Raw genomic sequence first — 22,214 nt, forward strand, 5'->3', positions numbered from 1 at the left:
CATACATAGTATGTATTTTGATCTTATCCCCCACAACTCCTCCTAGATCCACCCTCTTCCTTCCCACCCAGCCCAACTTTGTGTTCTCTTTAATTTTTTTTATAGACTGCCAAGTCCAATTTGTGCTGCCCATATATTCGTAGGTGTAGGGCCATCCACTGGAGCATGATCAACCTACAAGGGACCACATCCTTGAAAAAAATTGACTCTCCCCCCTTTCAGAAGCCATCAATTGCCAATGGACAGTGGAGTGAGCGTGGCCAGGATGATGACCAACTCAGTGTCACTTAGTCACAGGCATGAAATTTACTGTCATGCCTGTTTCACAGTCAAGGAACTGAGTCTCAGGAAGGTTGACTCACACTGGAGTGGGAATGGGACTTCCTGACCCCCACACTGTGTCCCATGTCCCACAGCCCATGTGGAGGTGACTGACAGTCAAAGCAGGGGCTGGTATGAGGGAGTTGGGGAGCATGGGAACAGGAGAGGTAAGGCCTGGCAGCAGCCCCAAATCCTATGCTCAGCAAGAAGTGGCAAGAGAATGTGCTCTGGGTTGAGGCAGGATTGAAGTGGGCCTTGGTCAGCAGGGGTCCAGCCTGCTTACCCACTGGGTCAACTCAACCAGGGCCAGGCCAGACATAAAATAGAAAATAGCAACAAGTATAAAGAACTAAGGAGAGGGACTGGAGAGATGGCTCAGTGGTTAACAACACTGGCTGCTCTTCCAGAGGATCCGAGTCTGAGTACCGGCATCCACATGGCGGCTAACAACCACCCATAACTCCAGTTCCAGGGGCTCTGACACTCTCTTCTGACCTCCTCAGGCACTGCATGACACACTTTCTCTTGCCTGCATGTGGAACTAAGGGGAAAATGTGGGGAATGGCAGACAGGAAGGTATTCCTGCTGCTTGGGAAGCTGAGGCCAAAAAAATCATGAGTTTGAAGGGCTCCATAGTAAGACCCTGACTCAACAAAACAAAACCAAAGCCAAGGAGAATGTTCAAGCTGAACCAGGGGAGCAAGAAAGCAGGGTGGGTAAGGGTGTCTGAGTTTAGGAAGACATAGGTTCGATTCCCACCTAAGCTATTTACTTAACCTCCCTGAGCCTTGCTGAATTAATCTACGGTACAGGTACAGCCCCTAGTTCAGGGTAGTATGGGGCTAGGAATCTGGGTGGCAGAGTAGAATATCTGTCCTGGCCTTGAGTCTAAAGCTACTGCCCCAGGAAGAGGGCAGTGGTGGAAGGGATGCCAAAAACATCTTTCAGAAGGCCCCGAGCTGTGACAAGCACTGGGATTTAAGTTTAAGCTCTAGAGAAGAAACATATGCCCGCGGCTTGGCTCCTCTTCTATTGGGAGCTCTAACTACATCTCTACAGGGTCTCCAAAGTCAAGCCCCGACTGGCAAACAGCCTAATGCAGGGCCTTTGCTAGTGATACTTACTCCTGGCTCTTGGGAGCAAGCATTTTCTTTAAAAAAAACAAAAAACAAAAAACAAAAAACCCTGCTACCCTAGCTGGAGTCCCGATACAGTGCCCCCTGGCTTTCTTTCTTAAATAAAGAAATGGCCACATGTGTGGTTTGGGGACATTCAAGGATATTCCCACTTGGACTGCAAGCATAGAACTGTTCTCAGGCACCCCTTCCCCCTCCTACATGGAAAAACCCTTTTCTATAGCAAGATGCTTACACCCTAGAATGTCTGGGCCAGCTTACACAAGGTCTCTGTGGTCAGTAGACTCAAGACCCAGGGCCAAGTCCCCATGTGCGGCTCACAGCCTGAAGTCCTGCATCCAACTGTCTAGGCTCACACTTTTCTTTCCCTCCCTCTCTGTGTGGGAGGGATGGCTCTTTTATAATATGCCCACTCAGGTGAGTCAAAAGAAGATAATTTTGCCAGCAGCCAAGCAGCCAGCATCTCCCAGATAAGCCAACTTCTCTCTGCCTGAGATAGGCACAGATTCATCCCTCCATCTGGGTGCTGACAAGTCACAGCTGCCACCACCTTTCTGCTAACTTCAAGTCATCTCTCCAACTCCAGCGCTGTGTCCCCTTCTCTGAAAGCCCTCTCCTTCCCAACTCATGTGCAGAGAGCCCTTCCCCCACTGCTGTTTCTCTTTTAAAAAGCTGCCCACTTCTAAGCCAAGCTGGAATGAGTCACCAGCTCGACCCACTCCCCAAGCCATCTATAGCATGGCTGTTGGGAGGGAGGGAAGGTTTTTTTTTTTTCCCAGGTTCAAAACCTTTCAAGGGCATTTTCCTCCACTCTTCAGCTGGATCGGAAGTGTGAGGCATGCAGACGGTGGGGAGCATTAGCTGATGCCAACGGGTAGATTACAGTGCTTCTCACTTAATCAGCGTCAGCAGGACCCCCAAGCCTGCACTCCTCCACAGGCTAACCAGGCTCTGAGGTTCATGTCTTGGGGATGAGCTCTCCTTGTTCTGTAGGAATCTCAAGAAAGGACACCTGGTCTGATGGAGTCTCTGTTTCTAAGATCCACAAGAGAGTCCCTCTCCCAGAGGGGCAGCCTCACAGGAGCCCTTGTGTCATTAGAGAAACTAGAAATTGCTCTTCATGTCAGGCATGGCAAATATAAGGGTTTACTGTACCCCGGGTGGAGCCTGGGTCGGGGTCCTCCCCTGAAATCGCTGGGAACTAACCAGAATAGAACAACCCTGGTTTCTGACAAGTAACATTATCAACACTCCACTGACATCTGTAAATCTATGCTGGCAAAGGTGACAGCTAGCCCTGCTGGTGACACCCTGAACAAGACATCTCCCTGCCCCTCCAGCTCACCTGCTCTCTCCCTCACTTGTTCTTGGCAGTAGTGTAGTTCCCAATGGTGTAGGAAGAGGATGGAAGAGGGACTCTCTGCCTGCTGCTCCCTCCTGAGGTCACAGCTGGCTGCACTTGCCCCTTCTCAAAAGCAAGGTCTCACATATCTAGATTCTAGAAGAGCTGCTCTCGCCCTCCAGGCTCAGGGTAGAAGGGTCTCACTGTTACTAGCTCTTGAGTAGTATGATGGTTAACTCTACTGTCTTATGTTACTGGATGAAGAATCACCATGGAAACACTTCTGGGTGTGTCTGCTAGGATTCTTCCAGAGAAGTATAACAAAGGAGAAAGGACCACCCTGATGTGGGCAGCATGGACTGAATAAAAAGGAGAAAGTGAGCTGAGCACCAGCATTCATCTCTCTGCTTCCTGGCAGCACACAATGTGATCACCTGCCTCTGGTGTCCACTGCTGTGCCCTCCCCACCATGATGGATTGTGTTCCTTCTTAAACTATGAGCCAGCATAAACCTTTCCTTCCTTTAAGCTGCTTTTGTCAGGTATTTTGTTACAGCATCAGGAAAAGTAGCAAAAACAGTAGCATACCCCAGCTCCTTGGGGTTCTTACACCCATCTGTATGTCTCCCCAAATTACCTAATCTTAGCACACTAATTCCTGCCAAGGCCCCAATAGATGGACACATCAGCAAGGTTCACATTGAGAGCCCCAGTATTTATTATGCCCTTGAACTAAGAAAGGGCCTCAACAGGTTGTAAACATGAACAGTGAAAGGCAAACCCATACCCACACCCACCCTGACCAAGTTGAGGGCCACCAGGCTGGCACAGGGAGGCTTTGGGAGTCAAGGTCATGTGTGGGAAGGGTCAGGAAGCCTGCCTTGTGAGGCTTTTTGCCTGGTTGGCCAATGCTCTCTTATCCACAGAGCCCAGGGTTCAGCACACACTCAGGTCCTGGGTTTGAGGACTGGCCATCAAATCTAGGGCTCCTTTCCAAGGAAGGAGCCCTGGAGATCCTCTTCCACCTTGCTGCCTGCCAGAAGGAGCAAGGGAAGGGGAAGGATGGGTTCTGGCCCTATGACAACACAAACTGGACACACGTTACTTATGAGCTATGAAGGTGGTACCCTCTATGACTGTTTCATTTTTCTTAGTACTTATTTATTTTTATTATTCTGTGTGTATGAGTGTTTTGCCTGCATGTATTAAGTGTACCATGTGAGTGCAGTACCCAGAGAGGCCATAAGAGGGCATAGAATCCCCTAGAACTGAAGTTAAGAATGGTTGTTACCCACCCTTTGGGTGCTGGGAACCAAACCCAGGTCCTTAGCAAGAGCAGCCAGTGCTCTTAATCACTGAGTCATCTCTCCAGTTCCTTTAAAAAATATTTATTTATATTTTTATTTTATGTGTATGAGTGCTTCACTTGTACACCTGTGTTGTGCAATGCCCACAGAGGTGAGAAGAGGGCATATGATCCCCTGGATCTGGAGGTACAGATGGTCGTTAGACACCATGTATGTGCCAGGAACGGAACCCGGGTCTCCTGGAAGAACAGCCAGTGTCTTAACTGCTGAGACACTGTCTCCAGCCCCTCTTTTTGGGGGGACAGTATCAGATAGCTCAGGTTGGCCTCAAACTCCCTAACTATGTAGCTAAGGATGACCTTAAACTTCTGATCTTCCTGTCTCCCCTTCCATGTACTGGGATCACAGACCTTTGCTATCATGCCCAGTTTATGTGGTCCTAGGGATTGAACCCAGAGCTTCAAGCATGCTAGGTAAGCACTCTATCAATAGAGTCACATCCCCAGCTATAACTGAGTCTTCTTCAAGTATCTTAAGAGTATTCTCTGGAGTATTTAGAATGTCTCGGTTTTTCTCATTTTTTTGAGACAGGGTCTCACTCTGTAGCCCAGGCTGACCTAGAACTCACAGCACTCCTCCTGCCTCAGCCTCTCAAGTGCTGGAATAAGAACTGTGAGCCACCGTGCCTGGCTGTGTCTGGAATGCCTCTTTGCCCAGGAGGGGCATGAACATGGGTCACAAGCTCCCTGAGAGAAGGGAAGCCCAAGTGGCCTCTGCTTTGTACCAAGGGAGATACCAGCCCTTCCCTCTATACCATCTGAGCAGCTTGTCCTGCACCCTCCCAGGGGCTCAAGTCTCACACAGTACCCATGTCCTTGGCACCCTCCTAGATGAAGTGCTCTAACAGGGCCGCGAATGCTGAGCCTAGCATCAAGCCCACAGCCATGTAGAATGACATTACCACACCTGTGGCCTCAGCCAGCTCCCGGGGCACAATCTTGGGCCCATAGATGAGCACCAATGTGCTGAGATAGCCATTGCTCAGCCCCAGCAGGCAGGTGAACAGCACAGGGTAGATGTCAGACTGGAAGAGTACCACAGTCAGGTGTGAGCGAGGCTGGTAGTTACAGAGCAGAAAGAGGGGCACGAAACAGATGCGCAGGAGCACCAGTCCTGGGAGCACCTTGCTCCTAGGACCTGGCATCTGGATCCAGGCTGTGATCTGGCGGCCACAGAGGTCAGCAAAGTTGTAAAGGAGGAAGACGGTGAGGGGCACAAAGAACTTGGTGGTCCACGGAGAATGGCTCTTGTGCATGGACTGGATGTTGGTGGAAATGGCAGGGAAGATGAGGGCAGTGACGAGGTAGAGGAAGATGGTGCAGAAGCCAAGGCCAGCTGTCTTCTTTAGGATGGGTCCAAGGGGTGGTGTGTGTGCCACTCTGGACCTGGGGGTTACTGAAGGGATCCCCAGGGTGTCCTGTGATGGCTCTTCTTCACCAGAAAACATGTGGGCTGGACCAACTGGCCTCATGTAGTACCTGCAGAAGGGCAGTGATGTGGTCAGTGGGACAACTAGGAGTTGGCCACCCCAAGGATACAGAGGGGCAAACTCAAGGTCTTCATAGACGCTGTGGGTATTCAGAGCACAACCAGAGGCCCAGGAGGCAAAGCCTGAGCCCTGAGGACCTACCAGCCCAGGATCTTGTGACATCATGTGAGGGGCGCAGGGGGCTAGAGAAGGCCTGGGCTATCCTTAGCCAGCCTGCCAGGCTAGACTCTAGTCCCTGAGTCAGAAGCAGAGGAAACCAGCCCTGATGACCATAGCAAGTGGAGACCCTGGACTGGATCACCTGTCTTTATTTTGTGTCAGAAGGAGGATGTTCAGATAAAAGTAATATTCAGAAATATAAAATGTAAGCAAGGTGTGGTCACTCAGGCCTATCTGTAATCCTGATACTCAGGAGGCTGAGGCAGAAGACTCCAGTGTGAGGTTAGCTTGGGCTATACAATGACACCTTGCCCTAAAAAAAAAAAATAAATAAGGTGGGAAGCACTCCTGGGGATGTATCTCAGTTGGTAGAGTACTTGCCTAGCATACCCAAGGCCCCAGGTTGGACCACCAGCGCCACATAAACCAGACATGGTAGCTTGTACCCATAAGCCCAGTATTTGGGAAATAGAGGACAGAGGATCAGAAGTTTAAGTCATCCATGGCTACATAGTGAGTTGAAGCCAATGTGGGCTACATAGTTTCAGGACAGTCTGGGCTACAGAGTGAAAGCCTATCCCCCTGAAAACAAGCAAAAACCCGAAACACCAAAAATAAAACCCTGAGACATTCCATATATTTCCAAAGAATACCCTAGAGACATTTGAAGAAGATACAATTACAGCTAGGGATGTAGCTCAGTTGATAGTGTACTTGCCTAGCGCGCGAGAAGCCCTGGGTTTGATCCCCAGCATGGCATAAACTAGGTAAGGTAGCAAATACCTACAATCCCGGCACCTGGGAGGTGGAGGCCGGAGGATAAGTTCAAGCTCATTCTTAGCTACACAGTGAGTTGAGGCTAGCCTGAGCTACATGAGACTCTGTCTCAAAAAGGAAAGAAAAAAAGAAAGAAAAGAAAGGAAGGAAGATAAGAAAGAAAAGAAAAATAAAGGAGGAGGAGGAGAAAGGAAACCAGGGAAATACAAAAAAAAATGAAGCTGGATGTGAAGCACAGGACTGTGACATCAGCCCTGGGAGACTTGAGAAGATTGTGAGTTTGAGGGCAATCTGAGCTACAGACACACACATACATACACATTTCTACAATTTGTAAATTACAAGGGCAGTACATGCTTAACGTGATGACCTGAAATAAGAGAGTAGAAATGATACCGTGGAAAGACAAGACCTGCCTCATACCTTGGATCCCACTCCGGGGCATGACCATGAGCAAGAGGCAGACAGCATTCATTCGTATCAAAACCACAATGCATACTCACATATACGCACATCATAAATGCATATACACACACCACACACATGCATATACATGCACCATAAACACACATACATATCACATGCACACACACCATAAACACACATATACTCACCACATACACTCACATACATGCATACACACACATACACCAAACACGCATCATATACACACCACGTACATGCATAAATACATACATATATACACATACATTTATCATACACATACATATACTATATACACATACGTTCATCACACACATATACACACACATACATGCATACATACCACATACACATATATACCCACCACACACAGACATACACCACACATGTGTATACATATACACAGTACATATATGCATACACACATATCACAAACCACACATACAAACACACACATATACATTCACATATTGTTATATTTCTGAAGCAAAAATAGGACCCAGCTAGAGCTCTGATGGACCTCTGTCATAATGTTTGAATACTTTACACAAATAACATGCAACAGCCCAAGTCATGTATACCATCATTTGTAAATGCACACCCATCACACTCGAACAACACCAATCTGCAGCCGTCCTATCACAGAGACCTGTGGCTCTACATTCCTCGACTGTGTTGCTGCATCACAGTTTAGAATATACCCACCACACACAGACATACACCACACGTGTATACATATACACAGTACATATATGCATACACACATATCACAAACCACACATACAAACACACACATATACATTCACATATTGTTATATTTCTGAAGCAAAAATAGGACCCAGCTAGAGCTCTGATGGACCTCTGTCATAATGTTTGAATACTTTACACAAATAACATGCAACAGCCCAAGTCATGTATACCATCATTTGTAAATGCACACCCATCACACTCGAACAACACCAATCTGCAGCCGTCCTATCACAGAGACCTGTGGCTCTACATTCCTCGACTGTGTTGCTGCATCACAGTTTAGACAACAGACCCACTCTAACTGCTCCCTACACATGGGCACTTGGGTTGGTTCCAGTTTTTCGACACTGTAAGTTATAGGGCAACATATAACCTACACATACACCTGTGTACACATTCCTAGTATTTTGGCAGGGTAAGTTTCTAGAAGAGATAGCTGAATTAAAATGTTTGCACCTGTAAATTGTGCATAGATAGAGGATAGAGGATAGAGGGTTGGCAAGATGACTCAAAGATAAAGAAAAATCAAATACAAGCAGAGGTAAGCAAGTAAAAGTGCTTACTGCCAAGCCTGACAACCCAAGTTCTACCTCCGAAACCCACATGGTGGGAGAGAACCGAGTCCTGCAAGTTTTCCTCTGATCTCCACAAGCATGCTATAGTACACACACACACACACACACACACACACACACAAACAACAATAACAAACACAAACAACAAACAACAAAACCCTGCTCTCCAAATAGAAAGTCCCACGTCTCTGCCCTGTCTCTTGCCCACCCCCAGGAAAGCAGCCTGTTGCTCTCCATGACAGTGTGTGTTTCTTTCTTCTACAACTCTGACCACACTGTGTACTCACGATGTTTGTTCACTGGCTATGTAAGTGTCCTGCCTGCACATCCTCAACAACTAATATCATCAATCACTTTACTTTCTGTTTGGGGTACTTTGCCTTGCTGGGTGACCTTGCCCCTCAACCTCTCTAGGCCTCAGCTATAGAAGAGAAGGCAAAGGCGGACTGTACTTACATGGTTGAGCAGGAGGCTTGGTGTGCATGTAGGGGCAGGGATGGGGACAGTATGTGGTGACATCTGGGTCTGGCTTCAGCCTTGTCTCTGCTTCCTTGTGTGATTTCAAGTTAGACACGCCCCTCTCTGGGCCTCAGTCTCTCCTTTGTAAGATGGTGGTTTTACAGAGTCAAGCAGTCTGGAAGCCCCAGCTAGTGTCCTCCATTCCCCTGCTGATAGCAGAGAGCAGCTGTGCCAGTCATGGGAGACATTTTCCTGTGTGACACTGGGCAGGTGCCTGGGCCTCCCTCAGTCTCATTTCACAGCCTCCCCTTAGGGAAGGGAACAGAACCATGTCCCTCTACCCAGTAACAGCTCTCTGCCTGGAGTTAGTCACGTAGATGTCACGGTCTAGTGATTCTTCCAACTTCCAAGTTCCACGTTCTCAGGGGGCACTCTTTTGAAGTGAGATACAGTCTACGCAGCCCCCTTGAGCCCGGCCTTCCATGAGCTCTAGCAGGGCATGAGTTTCTGCAAACCCAGACTCTTAGCAGAGGTTTAATGTGCAGATGCTGGTGGAGGATGCGGGAGACTCAGTGCTTAGCTGGAAGGCCACCAGCCTGCCCAGATGAACTGACATCTACTCCCCAGGTAATACTGGGGTCTGCTAAAGTCAGGGCAATGAGGACTCACAAGGGGCCGCCCCTTTTAGGGACAGAAGGGTGAAACAAGGAAAGATGCCACTCCAGAAAGAGCGCTAAGGTCAAATGTCACCAGGAGGATCACCCGAGGGCATGGCTGTTAGCTCCCCGATGTCCAAGTTATCATAAATACAAACAAAAATACACATGCCACACGCTTAGCTCAGCTGCACCCCACGAATCATTTTTCTGAAGGAAAAGGACAAAATACAGCTCAGGCTCCCCCAGCCCTGCTAGTTCTCCATGCAGATCATGGGTCGGCCTCCCAGCCTTAGACTGGTCTCAGTGTCCTCCCCTACAAGGTGGGGACGGCCCACTTAGTCACAGCAGATATGGCTAAGAGCATGCTATGACAGGAGCGCAAGAGAGAGTCAGCCTGGAGTTTCTTTTCTTTATTTTTGTTTTGGTTTTTGAGAGTTCTCCTGTATTCCAGGCTGGCCACAAATTCGATGTATAGCCGAGGATGACCTTGAGTTTCTAACCCTCCAAGTCTTCGCTACCAAGTGCTAGGATGGCATATACTGTCATGCCTGGTGTATGTGGTCCTGGGGATCAAACCCAGGGCTTTGTGCACTTGAGGCCAGCACTCTATCAAAGAGCTATATCCCCAGGCCCAGTTTGGATTCTCTTCTTTTCTTAAATATATATACTTTATTTATGATTTTTATTTTATGTGTATGAGTGTATTGCCTGCATATGTGCAAGTGATCTTCTGGAACTGGAGTTATGGGTGGTTGTTAGCCACCTTGTGGACCCTGGGAATCAAACCTGGCCGGGTCCTCTGCAAGAGCAGTCAGTAAGGACTCTTAACCGCCGAGCCATCTCTCCAGCGCCCACCCCCCACCTCCATCCCCCTACCCTACCCCCCTTTGGATTTTCAAAGAGCAGCAAGAAGCAAGAAAGACAAGGGCAGAAATTGAGAGGCCTCTTGAGAGAGACAGACCAGGGGTTCCACAGCTATTGAAAGTAAAGGCCTGAAGGCAGGAGGCAGAGCCAGACAGATCTCTGGGTTTGAGGCCAGCCTGGTCTACATAACGAATTTCAGGCCCACCTGGGGCTGCATAGTGAGATCCCATCTCAAACAACAAAAAACAGAGCCAGGCATGGCCTTTAATTCTAGCACTAGGGAGGCAGAGGCAGGCAGATCTCTGTGAGAATGGCAGCCTGGTCTACATAGTGAGTTCCAGGACAGCTGGGACTACAGGGAGACCTTGTCTCAATAAAACAAAAACAAAAACTCCCCAAACAAAACAAACAAAAGACTGTAGAGGCTTAGAGCCCTGTCCCATGCTGTCCCCTCTTCCTCCCGCCACCCGCCCGCTGTGGGAGTTAGAGAGCAGCCAGGTGGCTCTGACTCCTGGTTTCTTACTTTGCACATGGAAATATAAACAAGTGATAGCAACCTTATAAGAGAGACAAGAGTGTGGGTGGATGCATAAGTAAGATTCGACATACTTAGTGAGGCTGAGCCCATTGCTGGAGCAAGGGTGGGGAGTGTGGGGTTCATTCAGCAACTAGAACATTGCTCTTTAATACTCTGGCCTGTTTCCACTTCTAACACCTTTCCTGTCCCCAAGCTTGCAGGCTGTGCTTTCTTAGGGTGTGACCAAAGCCAGCTTTTGCCATCAAGGCCAATTTGCTAAGCAACTGCAGGACCCAGGAACAACATTCACACAAGCTTCAGCCATCTTACAACTCACAGTGCAGGGGGACAGGCAGCTGACAAGAACAGGGACCTATGCTCTAACCAGATGACTGGAAGGTAGAAGATGGAAGGAAGGACCGAGCCAGACCTCACCTGGCATACTCCAGCCGGGGCAGCAGCAGGTAGAGCCCCACACAGAGCCCAAGGAAAACAGCTGCGGTGAGAAAGAAGGCCAGGGCACTGTCCCGAACGTCACTGGATGCTGCCAGATCCACCAGCGAGGCCACAGCACTGACGGTCCCTCCCATGGCTCCTCCTGCAGAGAGCAAGAGGGTACCAGGAGACATCAGGGTGGGCACAGGGAGGAGCACAGCCTCAGAAGCAAAACCTCCCTGTGCTGAAAATACCATAGGTTCAGAGTCCTAACCTGAGCAGGTGTGGGTCTCACAGCCTGAATTCCAGCACAGATGGTGCAGATGGTTCAAGGGGCTGCTCCACATTCCTGCTCTGGCCCCCTCTCCTTGCCAGGGGCTGTGACATCTTACCCATGTGACCATTTTGCCACTATGCCTCTTATTGCTGCCCAAAACCTTTCCCATGCCAGGCAGATGACCTAGAGGACTGATCACAGGAACCAAATGATACACATGTGACTTTATCTGTGCCCCATGCTAGCTGTGACCCTGGGGGCATCTCTAAGCAAGTTTGCTCAACTGTAAAATGGGAACAACCCTGGCTGGCATATTGCTCTGAAGGCTGTACGAGATGGTCTTCCTTAATCACTGTCACATGGGCTATGAGGCGGGGAGGAGTGTCTCTCTTTTCTTTGGCCCCCTCATAGCCACTGGAGAGTCACCATGTGCTGGCCAGGAGCCAGAAGGTTGGACTGAGGAAGTCCTGCCTCTCCCTGCTCTGCCTGCCTGGAAGATGGGGTGACACTTGTCCTCTCCATCCCATGAGACCACAGTGAAGTGGAAAAGGACAAAGACAGGCCACTCAGGATAGTGTGGTGACTAGCTGGCTGGTGGGAGGAGCTTGCTGACCCAATGAGGCTGACAGCAAACAGCGCAGGGCAAACCAGTCCACACAGGCATGATCTGCTCTGATGTCGATGGGGGACTCTCACTGGCACCGTTTTGCCCACTGTTGATTGTGGCAGAGTAGGGACAGAGGAGGCCCTGTCCACCACAGTAGGTCCTGCTGCCTGGGTGGAGCCAGAGCACAAGACTTGAGAGAAGGCAAATGAGCAGAGTGACTCAGGTTACCCATGCTAGACTCCTAATCCTATCTCCCCTCTGCAACTTCCAGCTGTGTGGTCTTCGGCAAGCCCCTTGACCTCTCTCTGCCTGTTTGCTCATCTATGAGTTTGGTGCTCCCAGTACCCACCCCAAGGACTGCTCTGAAGATTAAAGGGATTATTACATGTTAAGCAGAGTCTGACACAGAGAAGAGCCAAACACCAAATAAATCTTCTGATCCTCAATTAGCTACTTGGCTATTTCTGTCCTTTCCCCACATCAAAGCAGCGGCAATGAGGTAAACCCTTTGCCAGGGGGGCTCCCACTTCCGTGAAGCTGCCATCCCCACCTGGGTGCTCTGGGAGAGATGTAGGGTTAGCTCAGCGAGCCGTTTGGTGGCTGCCTGAGGAAGAGATCTTAACGGCACTGCCGACTGAGCCCCTCTCCCTTCCAACTTGCGCAGAATCTACAATATTATCGGCAGCCACAAACTGGGCCTCCGGGAGCTCATCCTTCATGACTCCCACTATCTCATCAGTTATGGAAATACATGCAAATGAGGGCTTTGAAATAACACCATCTCAAAACAAATGAATTGTTCCTCAGATGCCAACATGAGCAGAATTCACAGATGGGTTCCTCCAGACAAAAAGCAAAGGAGGCTGGGGTCTCTGGGAGATCAGGTTACCTCAGCTGGTCCAGGGTGCCTGACAGGTGTCTGTGAGGGTCACACATAGCTGTGACAAGGATGGAGGGTCCAGGGTAATGAATGCTGAAGTAGAAGACCTAAATTCACCCACCCTTTTTTATTTCTTTGTTTTTATAAATTTTATTTTTGATTTATTTTTATTTTATGTGTATGAGTGTTTTGCCTGCATGTATGCAAGTGCACTCCTGTCATGCAATGCCTGTGAAGGCCAGGAGAGGGGGTCAGATCCCCTGGAGATGGAGTTACAGACGGTTGTTAGCTTTCACATGGTGCTAGGAACTGAACCAGGGTCCTCTGGAAGGGCAACTAGTACTTTTAATTGCTGAGCCATCTCCAGCCCCACCCTCCTTTATTTCCTTGAGATATAGTCATTACGTGGCCCAGGCTGGCCTGGAACTCAAAATCCTCTTGCCTCAGTTGTGAAATGGTGGGGTTATAGGTACATGCCACTACATACAGTGTCCCCCATTCACTGTTTCCAAAAATGGACTTTCTGAAGAATTCCCAGAAGACTGTCTTCTCTAGAGATCTGCAAGTGCATGATGGACTGAAGAGCCACTTGCCCTTGGAAAGGGGGCCAGCCAAACTGAAGCTATATTGAAAACTCTGACAGCACAGAGGGAGATGAGGGATAAGAGCTTTTTTCTGAGGCCAGCAGAGGGATTAACGTTTGATGGCCGTTCTGCTGGGCAAAGACATGCCTTTCTTAAAGCAATGCCAGGGCGTGCTGACTGTACTCAGGAAACTCAATGACAAGTTCATTTTCATTTTATTTTAGGCCCAAGGGTTTCCCAGGATAGAACTGAAGCCTAATCCTATATCAAAAATGACAAACAGGAGCTCACATCTAGACTCTGATCCATCGGGAGTAATTGCCTCAAGTGCTGGCTTGAGAGGGATTTAGAGGCTCAGGAGGAAAGATAGGGATCTATTAGTGATGTCTGGCACTGGTATGGAGTGGGGAGGGGATATGCGCTTGTCAAGGTACGTGTCATCCCTGCTACATCTTACTTTTACCTGGCATATTAACTAATAGACACAGTGCTTGTGTGTTGTGCAATTCTTCTCGGGTAGGCAAGTGTTTAAAGCCATCCTCTGCACACCAGAGACACATGGGGACACAGAGCAGTAGAGCCTCCAGGCTCACTTTAGGGGATGGTGGTCTTCAGATAAAGCAGATGCTAACTGACTAAGCTGTTTACCTTGTGGGGCCATTTGGGCGAGAGGCAAAACTGCCAAGGTTCCGGGAACAGGCTAAGCATCAGCTTCCAGACTTCAGTTAGAGGGGTGCCCCAAGTCAGGCCTGAGCAAGCCACAGGATGCCATGGTCCAGGGGACCCAGGAGTCTATTCAATAGGTATTGGTTCTGAGGGACACAGTCTTGTTGATCTTTGAGTCCCCAGCACCGAGTGGAGCCTCCATAAAACTAGAAAGGAGGAAAGATAGAAAAGGAGGCAGGGAGGAAGGGGGAAGGAAAGGCTAATGGAAGGGAAGAGGGCAAGGGAGAGAGCAGACAGGACAGGAGGGAAGGAAAGAAAGGAAGGCTGCTTTCAGAAATGGAGTTGTGAAGGCATCGAGGGTCTCCACAAGGGCTGCAATCGTATCTCCCTCCTGCCCACTCTTCTTCCTGTAGGGCTTCCACACTTCTGCAGAGCCACAGAGACTCATCTGGAGTCTAGGTGAGCTAACAGCTGTGGAGGACGTGCCCACATGACTTCTGTAGCTGTATCAAAATGAAGCACTGCCTGGGTCTTCAGTGATGCTTACTCTGAGTGTGACCTGGGTACCATGCCCCTAGCTAGCCCAGGCAGCCACAGTGAGGCCCATGTGGAGAGCCAGAGGCCCCAGTCCCCAATCCAGCCACACCTGCTGTCACCCCACAGGGCAGTGGAGAGCTCGCTGTTTCTTCTACTCCTGTGCAAGTTGTAGAGCAGTAAGTAGGATGAAGAGCTCTAAGCCACCAAGTATGGGCTGGTTTGTTTGGTGACACTAGGAAAACAAGATGGACCCAGGACACCTTTCCTTTCCTGGAAAGACCACTGTGGCTCCCTCCCATAGCTGAGGTAAAGCTGAGCTAGGCCAGGTCTCACCTGATATTAGCGCCTGCGCATTCCTCATGGGGAAGGAGCCCGTCAAGCCATACACACTGCTGTTGAAGACAGTGGAGGAGCTGCTGACGATAGCCATGCACACGATGGTGACACTGAAGAAGCCTCGGGTCCAGGAGGAAGTGTCCACCTTCACCAGCACAATCATCACCACAAAGATGATCAGTGAGACAGTCAGCGAGGCCAGGACTCGGACATGCACCTGGACTCTGGGTGAGGACCGGAATCAGGGAGAGGTGATTAGATTCCCCTCTGGACTCTGCATGGGTCAGGCTACTGAGATGTCTAAGTGAAAGGGGAAAGCTCATCCAGAGACTGCGCACTCTGCCATTAGTAGGCCTGGTCATGATTCCTGCCTGCCTATGACATGGGGAAGAGACTCGGGGGGTCCTGGTTTCCACTTCTGCACAAGGGGAGCTGCTTGACTGACCAGTGGAGAGTGGAGAGGCTCCAGGAAGCTGTGTGCAGCACCAACAGTGGGGCCCGCCTGGCTCACTGCTGCTTGTTACCAACCTGTGTGGCTCAAGGCCAGGAGCCCAGGCAAGAGGCCACTCCTCCTGCCACAGCAATACCCTCCTGAGTTTAGACTATATAACTGGGGCTGGGGAGATGGCTCAGTGGTTAAGAGCACTGGTTGCTCTTCTAGAGGACTCAGGTTTGATTCCCAGCACCCACATGGTGGCTAACAACCATCCATAACTCCAGTTTCAGGGGATCTGATGGCCTCTTCTGATCTCCGTGGGCATTATATGACATGGGTACATTTGCATACATGCAGGTAGAACACTCATACACATAAAATAAAAATAAATTTTAAACTGTACAATCATTTCTGACTTCTTTCTCCAAATCTGGCAGAGGGGTGGGGGGAGGAGAATAATCATTATCATTGTCATCATGACCACACACCGCTTGGTTTGTGCCAGGTCATCGTCACACTCCACCTTGCTCACCTCCCACTACAGCTCCATAAGGGAGCTCTTCCTCTGTATCAGAGAAGGCCAGGAGCTGGCTCAAGGTCACTCAGTTGTGAGCCCAGGAAGGGCTCTCAGAAGCGCTCTCTGGGATGGTCAGGAGTTGAGAGGGGCGATGGTCTTAGCAGGGATGGCAGCTGCTGAGGCCACACTCAGACAACCCAGTCCAAGAGCTCCACACATCCTGCACCCTAGCCAAGCACTCTGTTCAATCCTCACCTGCCCAAGGAAGGCAGGGATGGGAGCCCTCAAAGGTGGCTGTGCACTTTCTACCCTAGGAAGAGAGACCACCACCTTAAGGCTGTTCAAACCATCAGCTTAGACTAAGCTTTAAGTTTGATTGGATGTTTATTTCAGTTTCTCACTAACCAGTGGAAAAATGAGGGCTAAGAGAAAAGCCAGATTAGATATATAGATTTTTTTTTTTTAAAGACAAACTTGAGAGGTAGGAAAATACAGATCTGTGTATGTTAGTAAGTGTGAAGTGATTTGCATGGAGGGAACAAAGGGTGTTTTCATAGCATGATCAGTCCCAGGCTGATGCCACTCTCTGGATCCTGGGAGGGGCTGGAGGGAGAATGGGGCAGCCTCTCCTTTGGAAGGGGAAGAACAGTTCAAGGTCACAGAGGGAATCTGTGGGAGCCAGGATGGGAACCTAGGTAAGCTGAGACCAGGCTAGTCTGCCCCTATGTTCTGATGTCCTGCACACAGGAACCACTGTGCCAAGTACTTCCAGGTGAGTGTGGGGCATAATCCAAAGGAGCAGGACTCAGTTCACCCTGGTGTCCGGTATTCCAGCAGGAGGGCCAGCAGCACTGTCGGGCACGGCTGAGCCAAAGAGGGGGAGAGGAGAGAGGAGAGGAAGGAGAGAGAGAGAGAGAGAGAGAGAGAGAGAGAGAGAGAATACCTTCTCAGGTTCTCAGGACTCTGGCTGAGTGTAAATTTGAGCTGGAGACAGGCAGAGCCCAAGTCTGCAAAGGCCTCATGCACCCCACAAGCCAGGCCTTGATCCTCAAAGGGGTGACAGTGGGCCTGTGAGCTTGTCTGCTAGCATCCCTCCTCTGGGACAGTGTTCCTCCTGGACAATTTATCCTGTGGAGGTGGTGGGTCATAACCACCCACACCTGCCCAGCCTTAAACAACAGGAATGTGACCAGGTCAGGTGATCGAGGTTTATCAGTGCTCTTAGATACCAGCCAGGGGTCTACATGTGGCCCACACAGGCCAGACAGCCATCCCGGGGTGGTCCTACAGACGTCACTGGAGAGCTGATCTCTTGGAGAGTGTGTCTGGTTGCTGGGTGCCAGCTCTGTGGGGTGGGGATGCCCACAGAGTAGAGCCCCCATGGAGATACAGAGACTAGGGACCATGGGAAGGAGATTCCCTAGATCTAATCATGCCTGAAGGCAAACCTGACTTTTTCAGTTAAAGAGGAAGTAAATCCTTTCCTGTGTGCCATTTTACTGAACGTACCCACTAACAGAGTATGTGAAGGGTCCAGGCTGGGGACAACCCAGCCAGAAACTCCAGAGATACTGTTCCAAAACACTGTGGCCCAGGATTAGTCTGGAAGTGACAGGCCGCTGACACCTCCCAACAGCAGCCTTCAGCCAGTGGCCAACGAGATTGGTAGATACAATCCTATCTTCTTCCTTTTTCGAAGGTGTTCCACTCTAGCTCCCTGAGGTTCTAGAATGATCTGGGATCCCTCTATGGGGGTTTGGGGGACAAGGCCTCCTTTCATGGTTGGTTTGCTTTCTTTCTTTCTTTCTTTCTTTCTTTCTTTCTTTCTTTCTTTCTTTCTTTCTTTCCCTCCCTCCCTCCCTCCCTCTCTCTCTCTCGCTCTCTCTTCTCTCTCTCTCTCTCTCTCTCTCTCTCTCTCTCTCTCTCCCCTTCACCTCCCAAGTTAACTACATGCCCTGGAGCTTCTTGTTTGGGGTCTGCTTCTGGGAAATTTCAGACTGTAACACCCACAAGGACTCCGCACTGGACTGCATCTTCTTAAGACTCCACAGGGGCTTCAGGCAGGGCAGGACTGCTGAGAGACCAGGAGGAGTGGCTGGAGCCCTAAGGTCCAGAAAGGCTGTAGTTACTGCACCCCAGTGTGCCCTGGAGGCCCTGAGCTCAGAGTGCCTCTACGCACTCAGCTCTGTTCCTCAGGGCGCCACCCTCATGGCATCTGGAGCCACTCATACCCCCAAGATCATAGCCAGCAGCACTCTGCCCAGCTCTGCCAGGGACTTGCTGGGTGACCTTAGGCAAATATTCACCCTCTCTGTGCCTCCTCTTCTCATCTCCAAAAAGAAAGAGGCTGGCCTAGGTGATAGGAAAGTGCCACCCACTTATTTTAAATCTGAAGAAATCCACATGGAGGCACATTGGGGGACAAATGCAAGAAAGTTTTAACCAGTCCTGTGGGATCTGCTGAAGGCAGAGAGTGATCAGTCAGAAGATGTTTTCTCCAGGTGCAATCTGTAGGTAGGGTAGAGGGCATCCACCAAGCTCACTTCACCTCTGGCAGCCTCTGTCTCCAGTCACCTCTCCATACTGATGAAGTCTTGCAGGTCACCATGGCTTTGCAGGGAATTGGGAACTTCTTACTCAGGAACCCCCAGAGTGGAGCAAAGGGGAGCAAATGAGGCGCACACAGTAAAGGCACCTGAGCTGGCCTGCCTGTTTCAGTGCCTTACCTGCGGAGGGCTCCTTCCCACCTGGTTACTCCCTCCTACCTAACCACCCTCCCACAAAGCCAGCACAGGGTTCCAGGCCCTCAGAAGTCACATGGGAGCTATTCTCAATGCTCTGGAGCTGGGTACAACATAGAGGTCAATCCCACCGACACCAAAGGAGGCACAATGCCCACCCCCCATGTAAGGAGGGTAGCCTGGGATGGATGCTTCTGGGATTCTAGAGAAGTCTAGGCAAGTGCTGGCTGGCCTGGTGTCAGGTTCTACCCCAGAAATTAGGCAGGCCCAGAGGATAGCTCTGGTTGCCACTCTAAGGATGCTGGGGCAGCTCTGGGGGAGGGCTGCCCATCTCTACTCCTTGCCAGTGAGAGCTCAGCACCCCAGGGGACTGATTTCTTTCCAAGTCTCCAAAATGTAAATCCAGCTCATCCGTATTTATAATGCTGCAGATTTAACATAATAAAACACTTGGCGATTATGGATGAGCCAGGCAGAGAAGCCAGGGTGCTCCAGGAGGGAGAGAAGGAAACATTTCAATCTCCCACATTAAATACAAAACAGCTTCGCCCCAAACAGTACTTGGCAGCTGGGAATGAGCAAATGAGGCTGGGGAGCTGTTTTCCCTGTGGCCCTCAACACTGCCTACAGCCCAAGCCAGGGCCAGGGTTAGGGTCTGGGCACCTGTGTCGCCACCTCTCTGTGGAGCTCCCTCCTTGCCCAGGCCCCTCTTAACCACTCTCCTTATGCCCAGAGAGGTCTGGCCCAGGGGGCTCAACACTGGGGAAATGGGGACAGGTGGCCCAGGTTTCAAGGGCAGATGGGCTGAGGAAGTCCACTCAGTGGTCACATGACCTAAGGCTGGGCCACCTAGGTGGGCTGCTTTCCTCTCTTCAAACAGGGCCGCTGTTCAAGCTGGCTGGATGCCAGGAGGGTTCAAGTTGCTAAAGTGCCTACAGGACCTGACCATTTAGAAGTACAGGCTGTCTTGACTGGAGGTCACATTCCAAGGTCCCCAAGAGGTGGCTTCCATGGCCATGAGGGAGAGTGCCAGGGTACATGGGCCCATGGCAGCATATCTGTGACCTGAACTAGGAAAATGTGACATATATAGTAACGTAATGAAGAGGAATCACGGGCATTACCCACTTGTCAGTTGGTGACCTGGATCCAGAGGGGAGAATTCTCATTTGTGGGGACCTAAGCTATTCTGGCCTTGCAGAGAGGTCATGAGAGGCCTGAGAGGGCAGAGGGAGGGTGAGGCAGAGCTCCCTGCTACCATGACTGCCCTTAGTTAGGGCCACACCATTTTGTAAAACTCCTCCATTCTAACTAAACAGTGACAACTCCCAAAATGAAAGTCACTTGCTTTCCAGAACTGAAGTGACTTGTTTCTCTGGGTCCCTGCCCCTCCAGCTCTATCGCCCCCAGTAATGGCTGGCCAGGAGACATGTTTATCTATCTCCTGACATTCTTTTGCTCACCACTCCCTGGTCACTCCTATCAAAAGCCAATCTTAGGCCAAAAAGGAATCTTTCAACTCCCCGGTTCCCACCCCCCTTTTCCCTATAATTATCTTAGCCTGTTAGCGAGCTACAAGTTCTCTACTAGTGATCTCCCTTCAGGTCCCCCCACCTCATTTCTTTGTCTCTCTTTTGTTTTGGCCAGCCCTACATCTGCCCCTGTCCTTGCTTTTCTCTGTCACCTCCTCTTTCCTCCCACTGGGCACTGCCTGGGACCACCCCCACTCTGTCTTCCAGAAGCTGGAGGGGTTAAAGGAACACTAGGGTCAAACGCTAGTGCCATCACCCCAGGGTACGTCTCTGTTGGCTAGGACACTATGGATAGTTCTGGGGGCCAAGAGGGGAGGCCAGTCTACTACACGTGCTTCGAGATCCAACGGCCTATCTGAACTTTTCTCTCTCTCCCAGACTACACTTGAGTTTCAGAGGGCTATACATTCTATGACGTTTTTGCCACTGGAAAGTGGGGTCTATGTCTCTGGATTGGAAGGGGATTTATAACAGCCTTGACCAATCCAGTACAGTAAAAATAACACTATGAAAACTTGTCCCTGGCTTTTATGACTCCAGGATTCCGGGAAAGTGAGAGAAACTAATTACTGCTACTGTTGCAAGTCACTGTGCTTTGGGAATCTATCATACAACAGTGACCATAATGTGTATAAAAATACTGCTCTACACAGGCTTAGCACACAGTGTACACTCTGCTCTCTCCTCTTGTGCCCAAAGCAGACATCACGAATCAATCACAGCATACTTGCTGAGGCCAAATCTGGCTTAGACTCTCATTCAGCCAGAGAGACAGGAATTACTACAAAGTGTTCAGAACTGAGTGGATGAAATTTGTCACCAGTGACCTAAGGTTTCTGTAAGGTGTGCCCAAGGGAAGCCCAGGTTTCTGGACTACAGTGAGGTCACAGTTATTGCTTAGAGGCAGAATCTAGAAAATGCAGGCCAGGTATCAGCACTATTGCCTTTGTCTAGTCATAATTGAGACAACAGGAAGGGCCAGGCAGTGGGGGCTATAGGTTATGCTAACTCGCTTGTTTCCCAAATAGTTCCTCCTTACTCCACAGTGCTTCCAGGAAACTTTCCCAACCCTTACCAATGAGGTTCCACTGTAAGCAGTGACACATCCATCAGCTGGTGTACTCAGCACAGCACAGAGTAGCAAGGTGACTGTTTCCCACACGATGCCAGTTCAGTGGGTGCTCTTGGCATCTGACTGCTCTCAGAGCATGTGGGAAGCCTGGCTTCCTCAGGCCTTGCTCCAGGGCTGTAGCACCATCCACGTGGAGTCCCCTGGTTGCAAGGCCTCTCGAAGGGAGGATGGTACCTGACTGGACATCTCTATGAATGGTTGGAAGCAGGCACTGTCCCCTAAATGGGGACCCCAGGCATCTGCTCCAACAACCGCCAGCCTCCAATTGGGGAGGGGGGGAGGCATTTAAGCAGAAGACAACTTCTAGGGGTTAAAGGGGAATGGAGAAACGGGGTGTGAAGTTCAGGGAAGGGAGGTGACCTACCTGTTGATAAGCAGGAAGTTGGCCATGAGACACAGCAGGGAGGGTATAGTGGAGGCGACTGCCAGGTAGCTCTCAAAGTAATTCTGAGAATACACAAGGGAGGAGACTGCTTGGTCACTCAAGGGTGGTGAGCACCTGGGTAGGGGGCAGGTCCCACTGTCCCCAGACACCTGGAAGCCATGGCTTAGTCTACCCAGGTTCACATGGTCCCACTCCCATCTCCAACGTGACCCTCACTGAAGTCACTCAACCAACAGCAGCCAATGGCAGTTAGGGCTAAGTTGTACAGAGTACTGGGGTCACAGGGAAGGC

The 22,214-nt window shown here is 50.1% G+C and overlaps 1 protein-coding gene across 1 annotated transcript in view; it reads right to left on the reverse strand.

Annotated features, from left to right (window-relative positions):
- Nucleotides 1–4,698: 4,698 nt before the first annotated feature.
- Slc29a3 (solute carrier family 29 member 3) overlaps nt 4,699–22,214 on the reverse strand; it is a 38,999-nt gene continuing 21,483 nt past the window's right edge. The window contains exons 3-6 of the mRNA XM_008836649.3: nt 21,903–21,985; nt 15,178–15,404; nt 11,294–11,456; nt 4,699–5,643 (exon numbers count right to left, since the gene is read on the reverse strand). Coding sequence (XP_008834871.1) covers nt 4,992–5,643; nt 11,294–11,456; nt 15,178–15,404; nt 21,903–21,985 — 1,125 coding nt within the window. The 3' untranslated portion in view covers nt 4,699–4,991. The remainder of the gene's footprint in view (nt 5,644–11,293; nt 11,457–15,177; nt 15,405–21,902; nt 21,986–22,214) is intronic.

This window comes from Nannospalax galili, unplaced genomic scaffold (genome assembly GCF_000622305.1).
Source record: "Nannospalax galili isolate Female #2095 unplaced genomic scaffold, S.galili_v1.0 scaffold1437, whole genome shotgun sequence".
Classification (NCBI taxonomy): Eukaryota; Metazoa; Chordata; class Mammalia; order Rodentia; family Spalacidae; genus Nannospalax; species Nannospalax galili.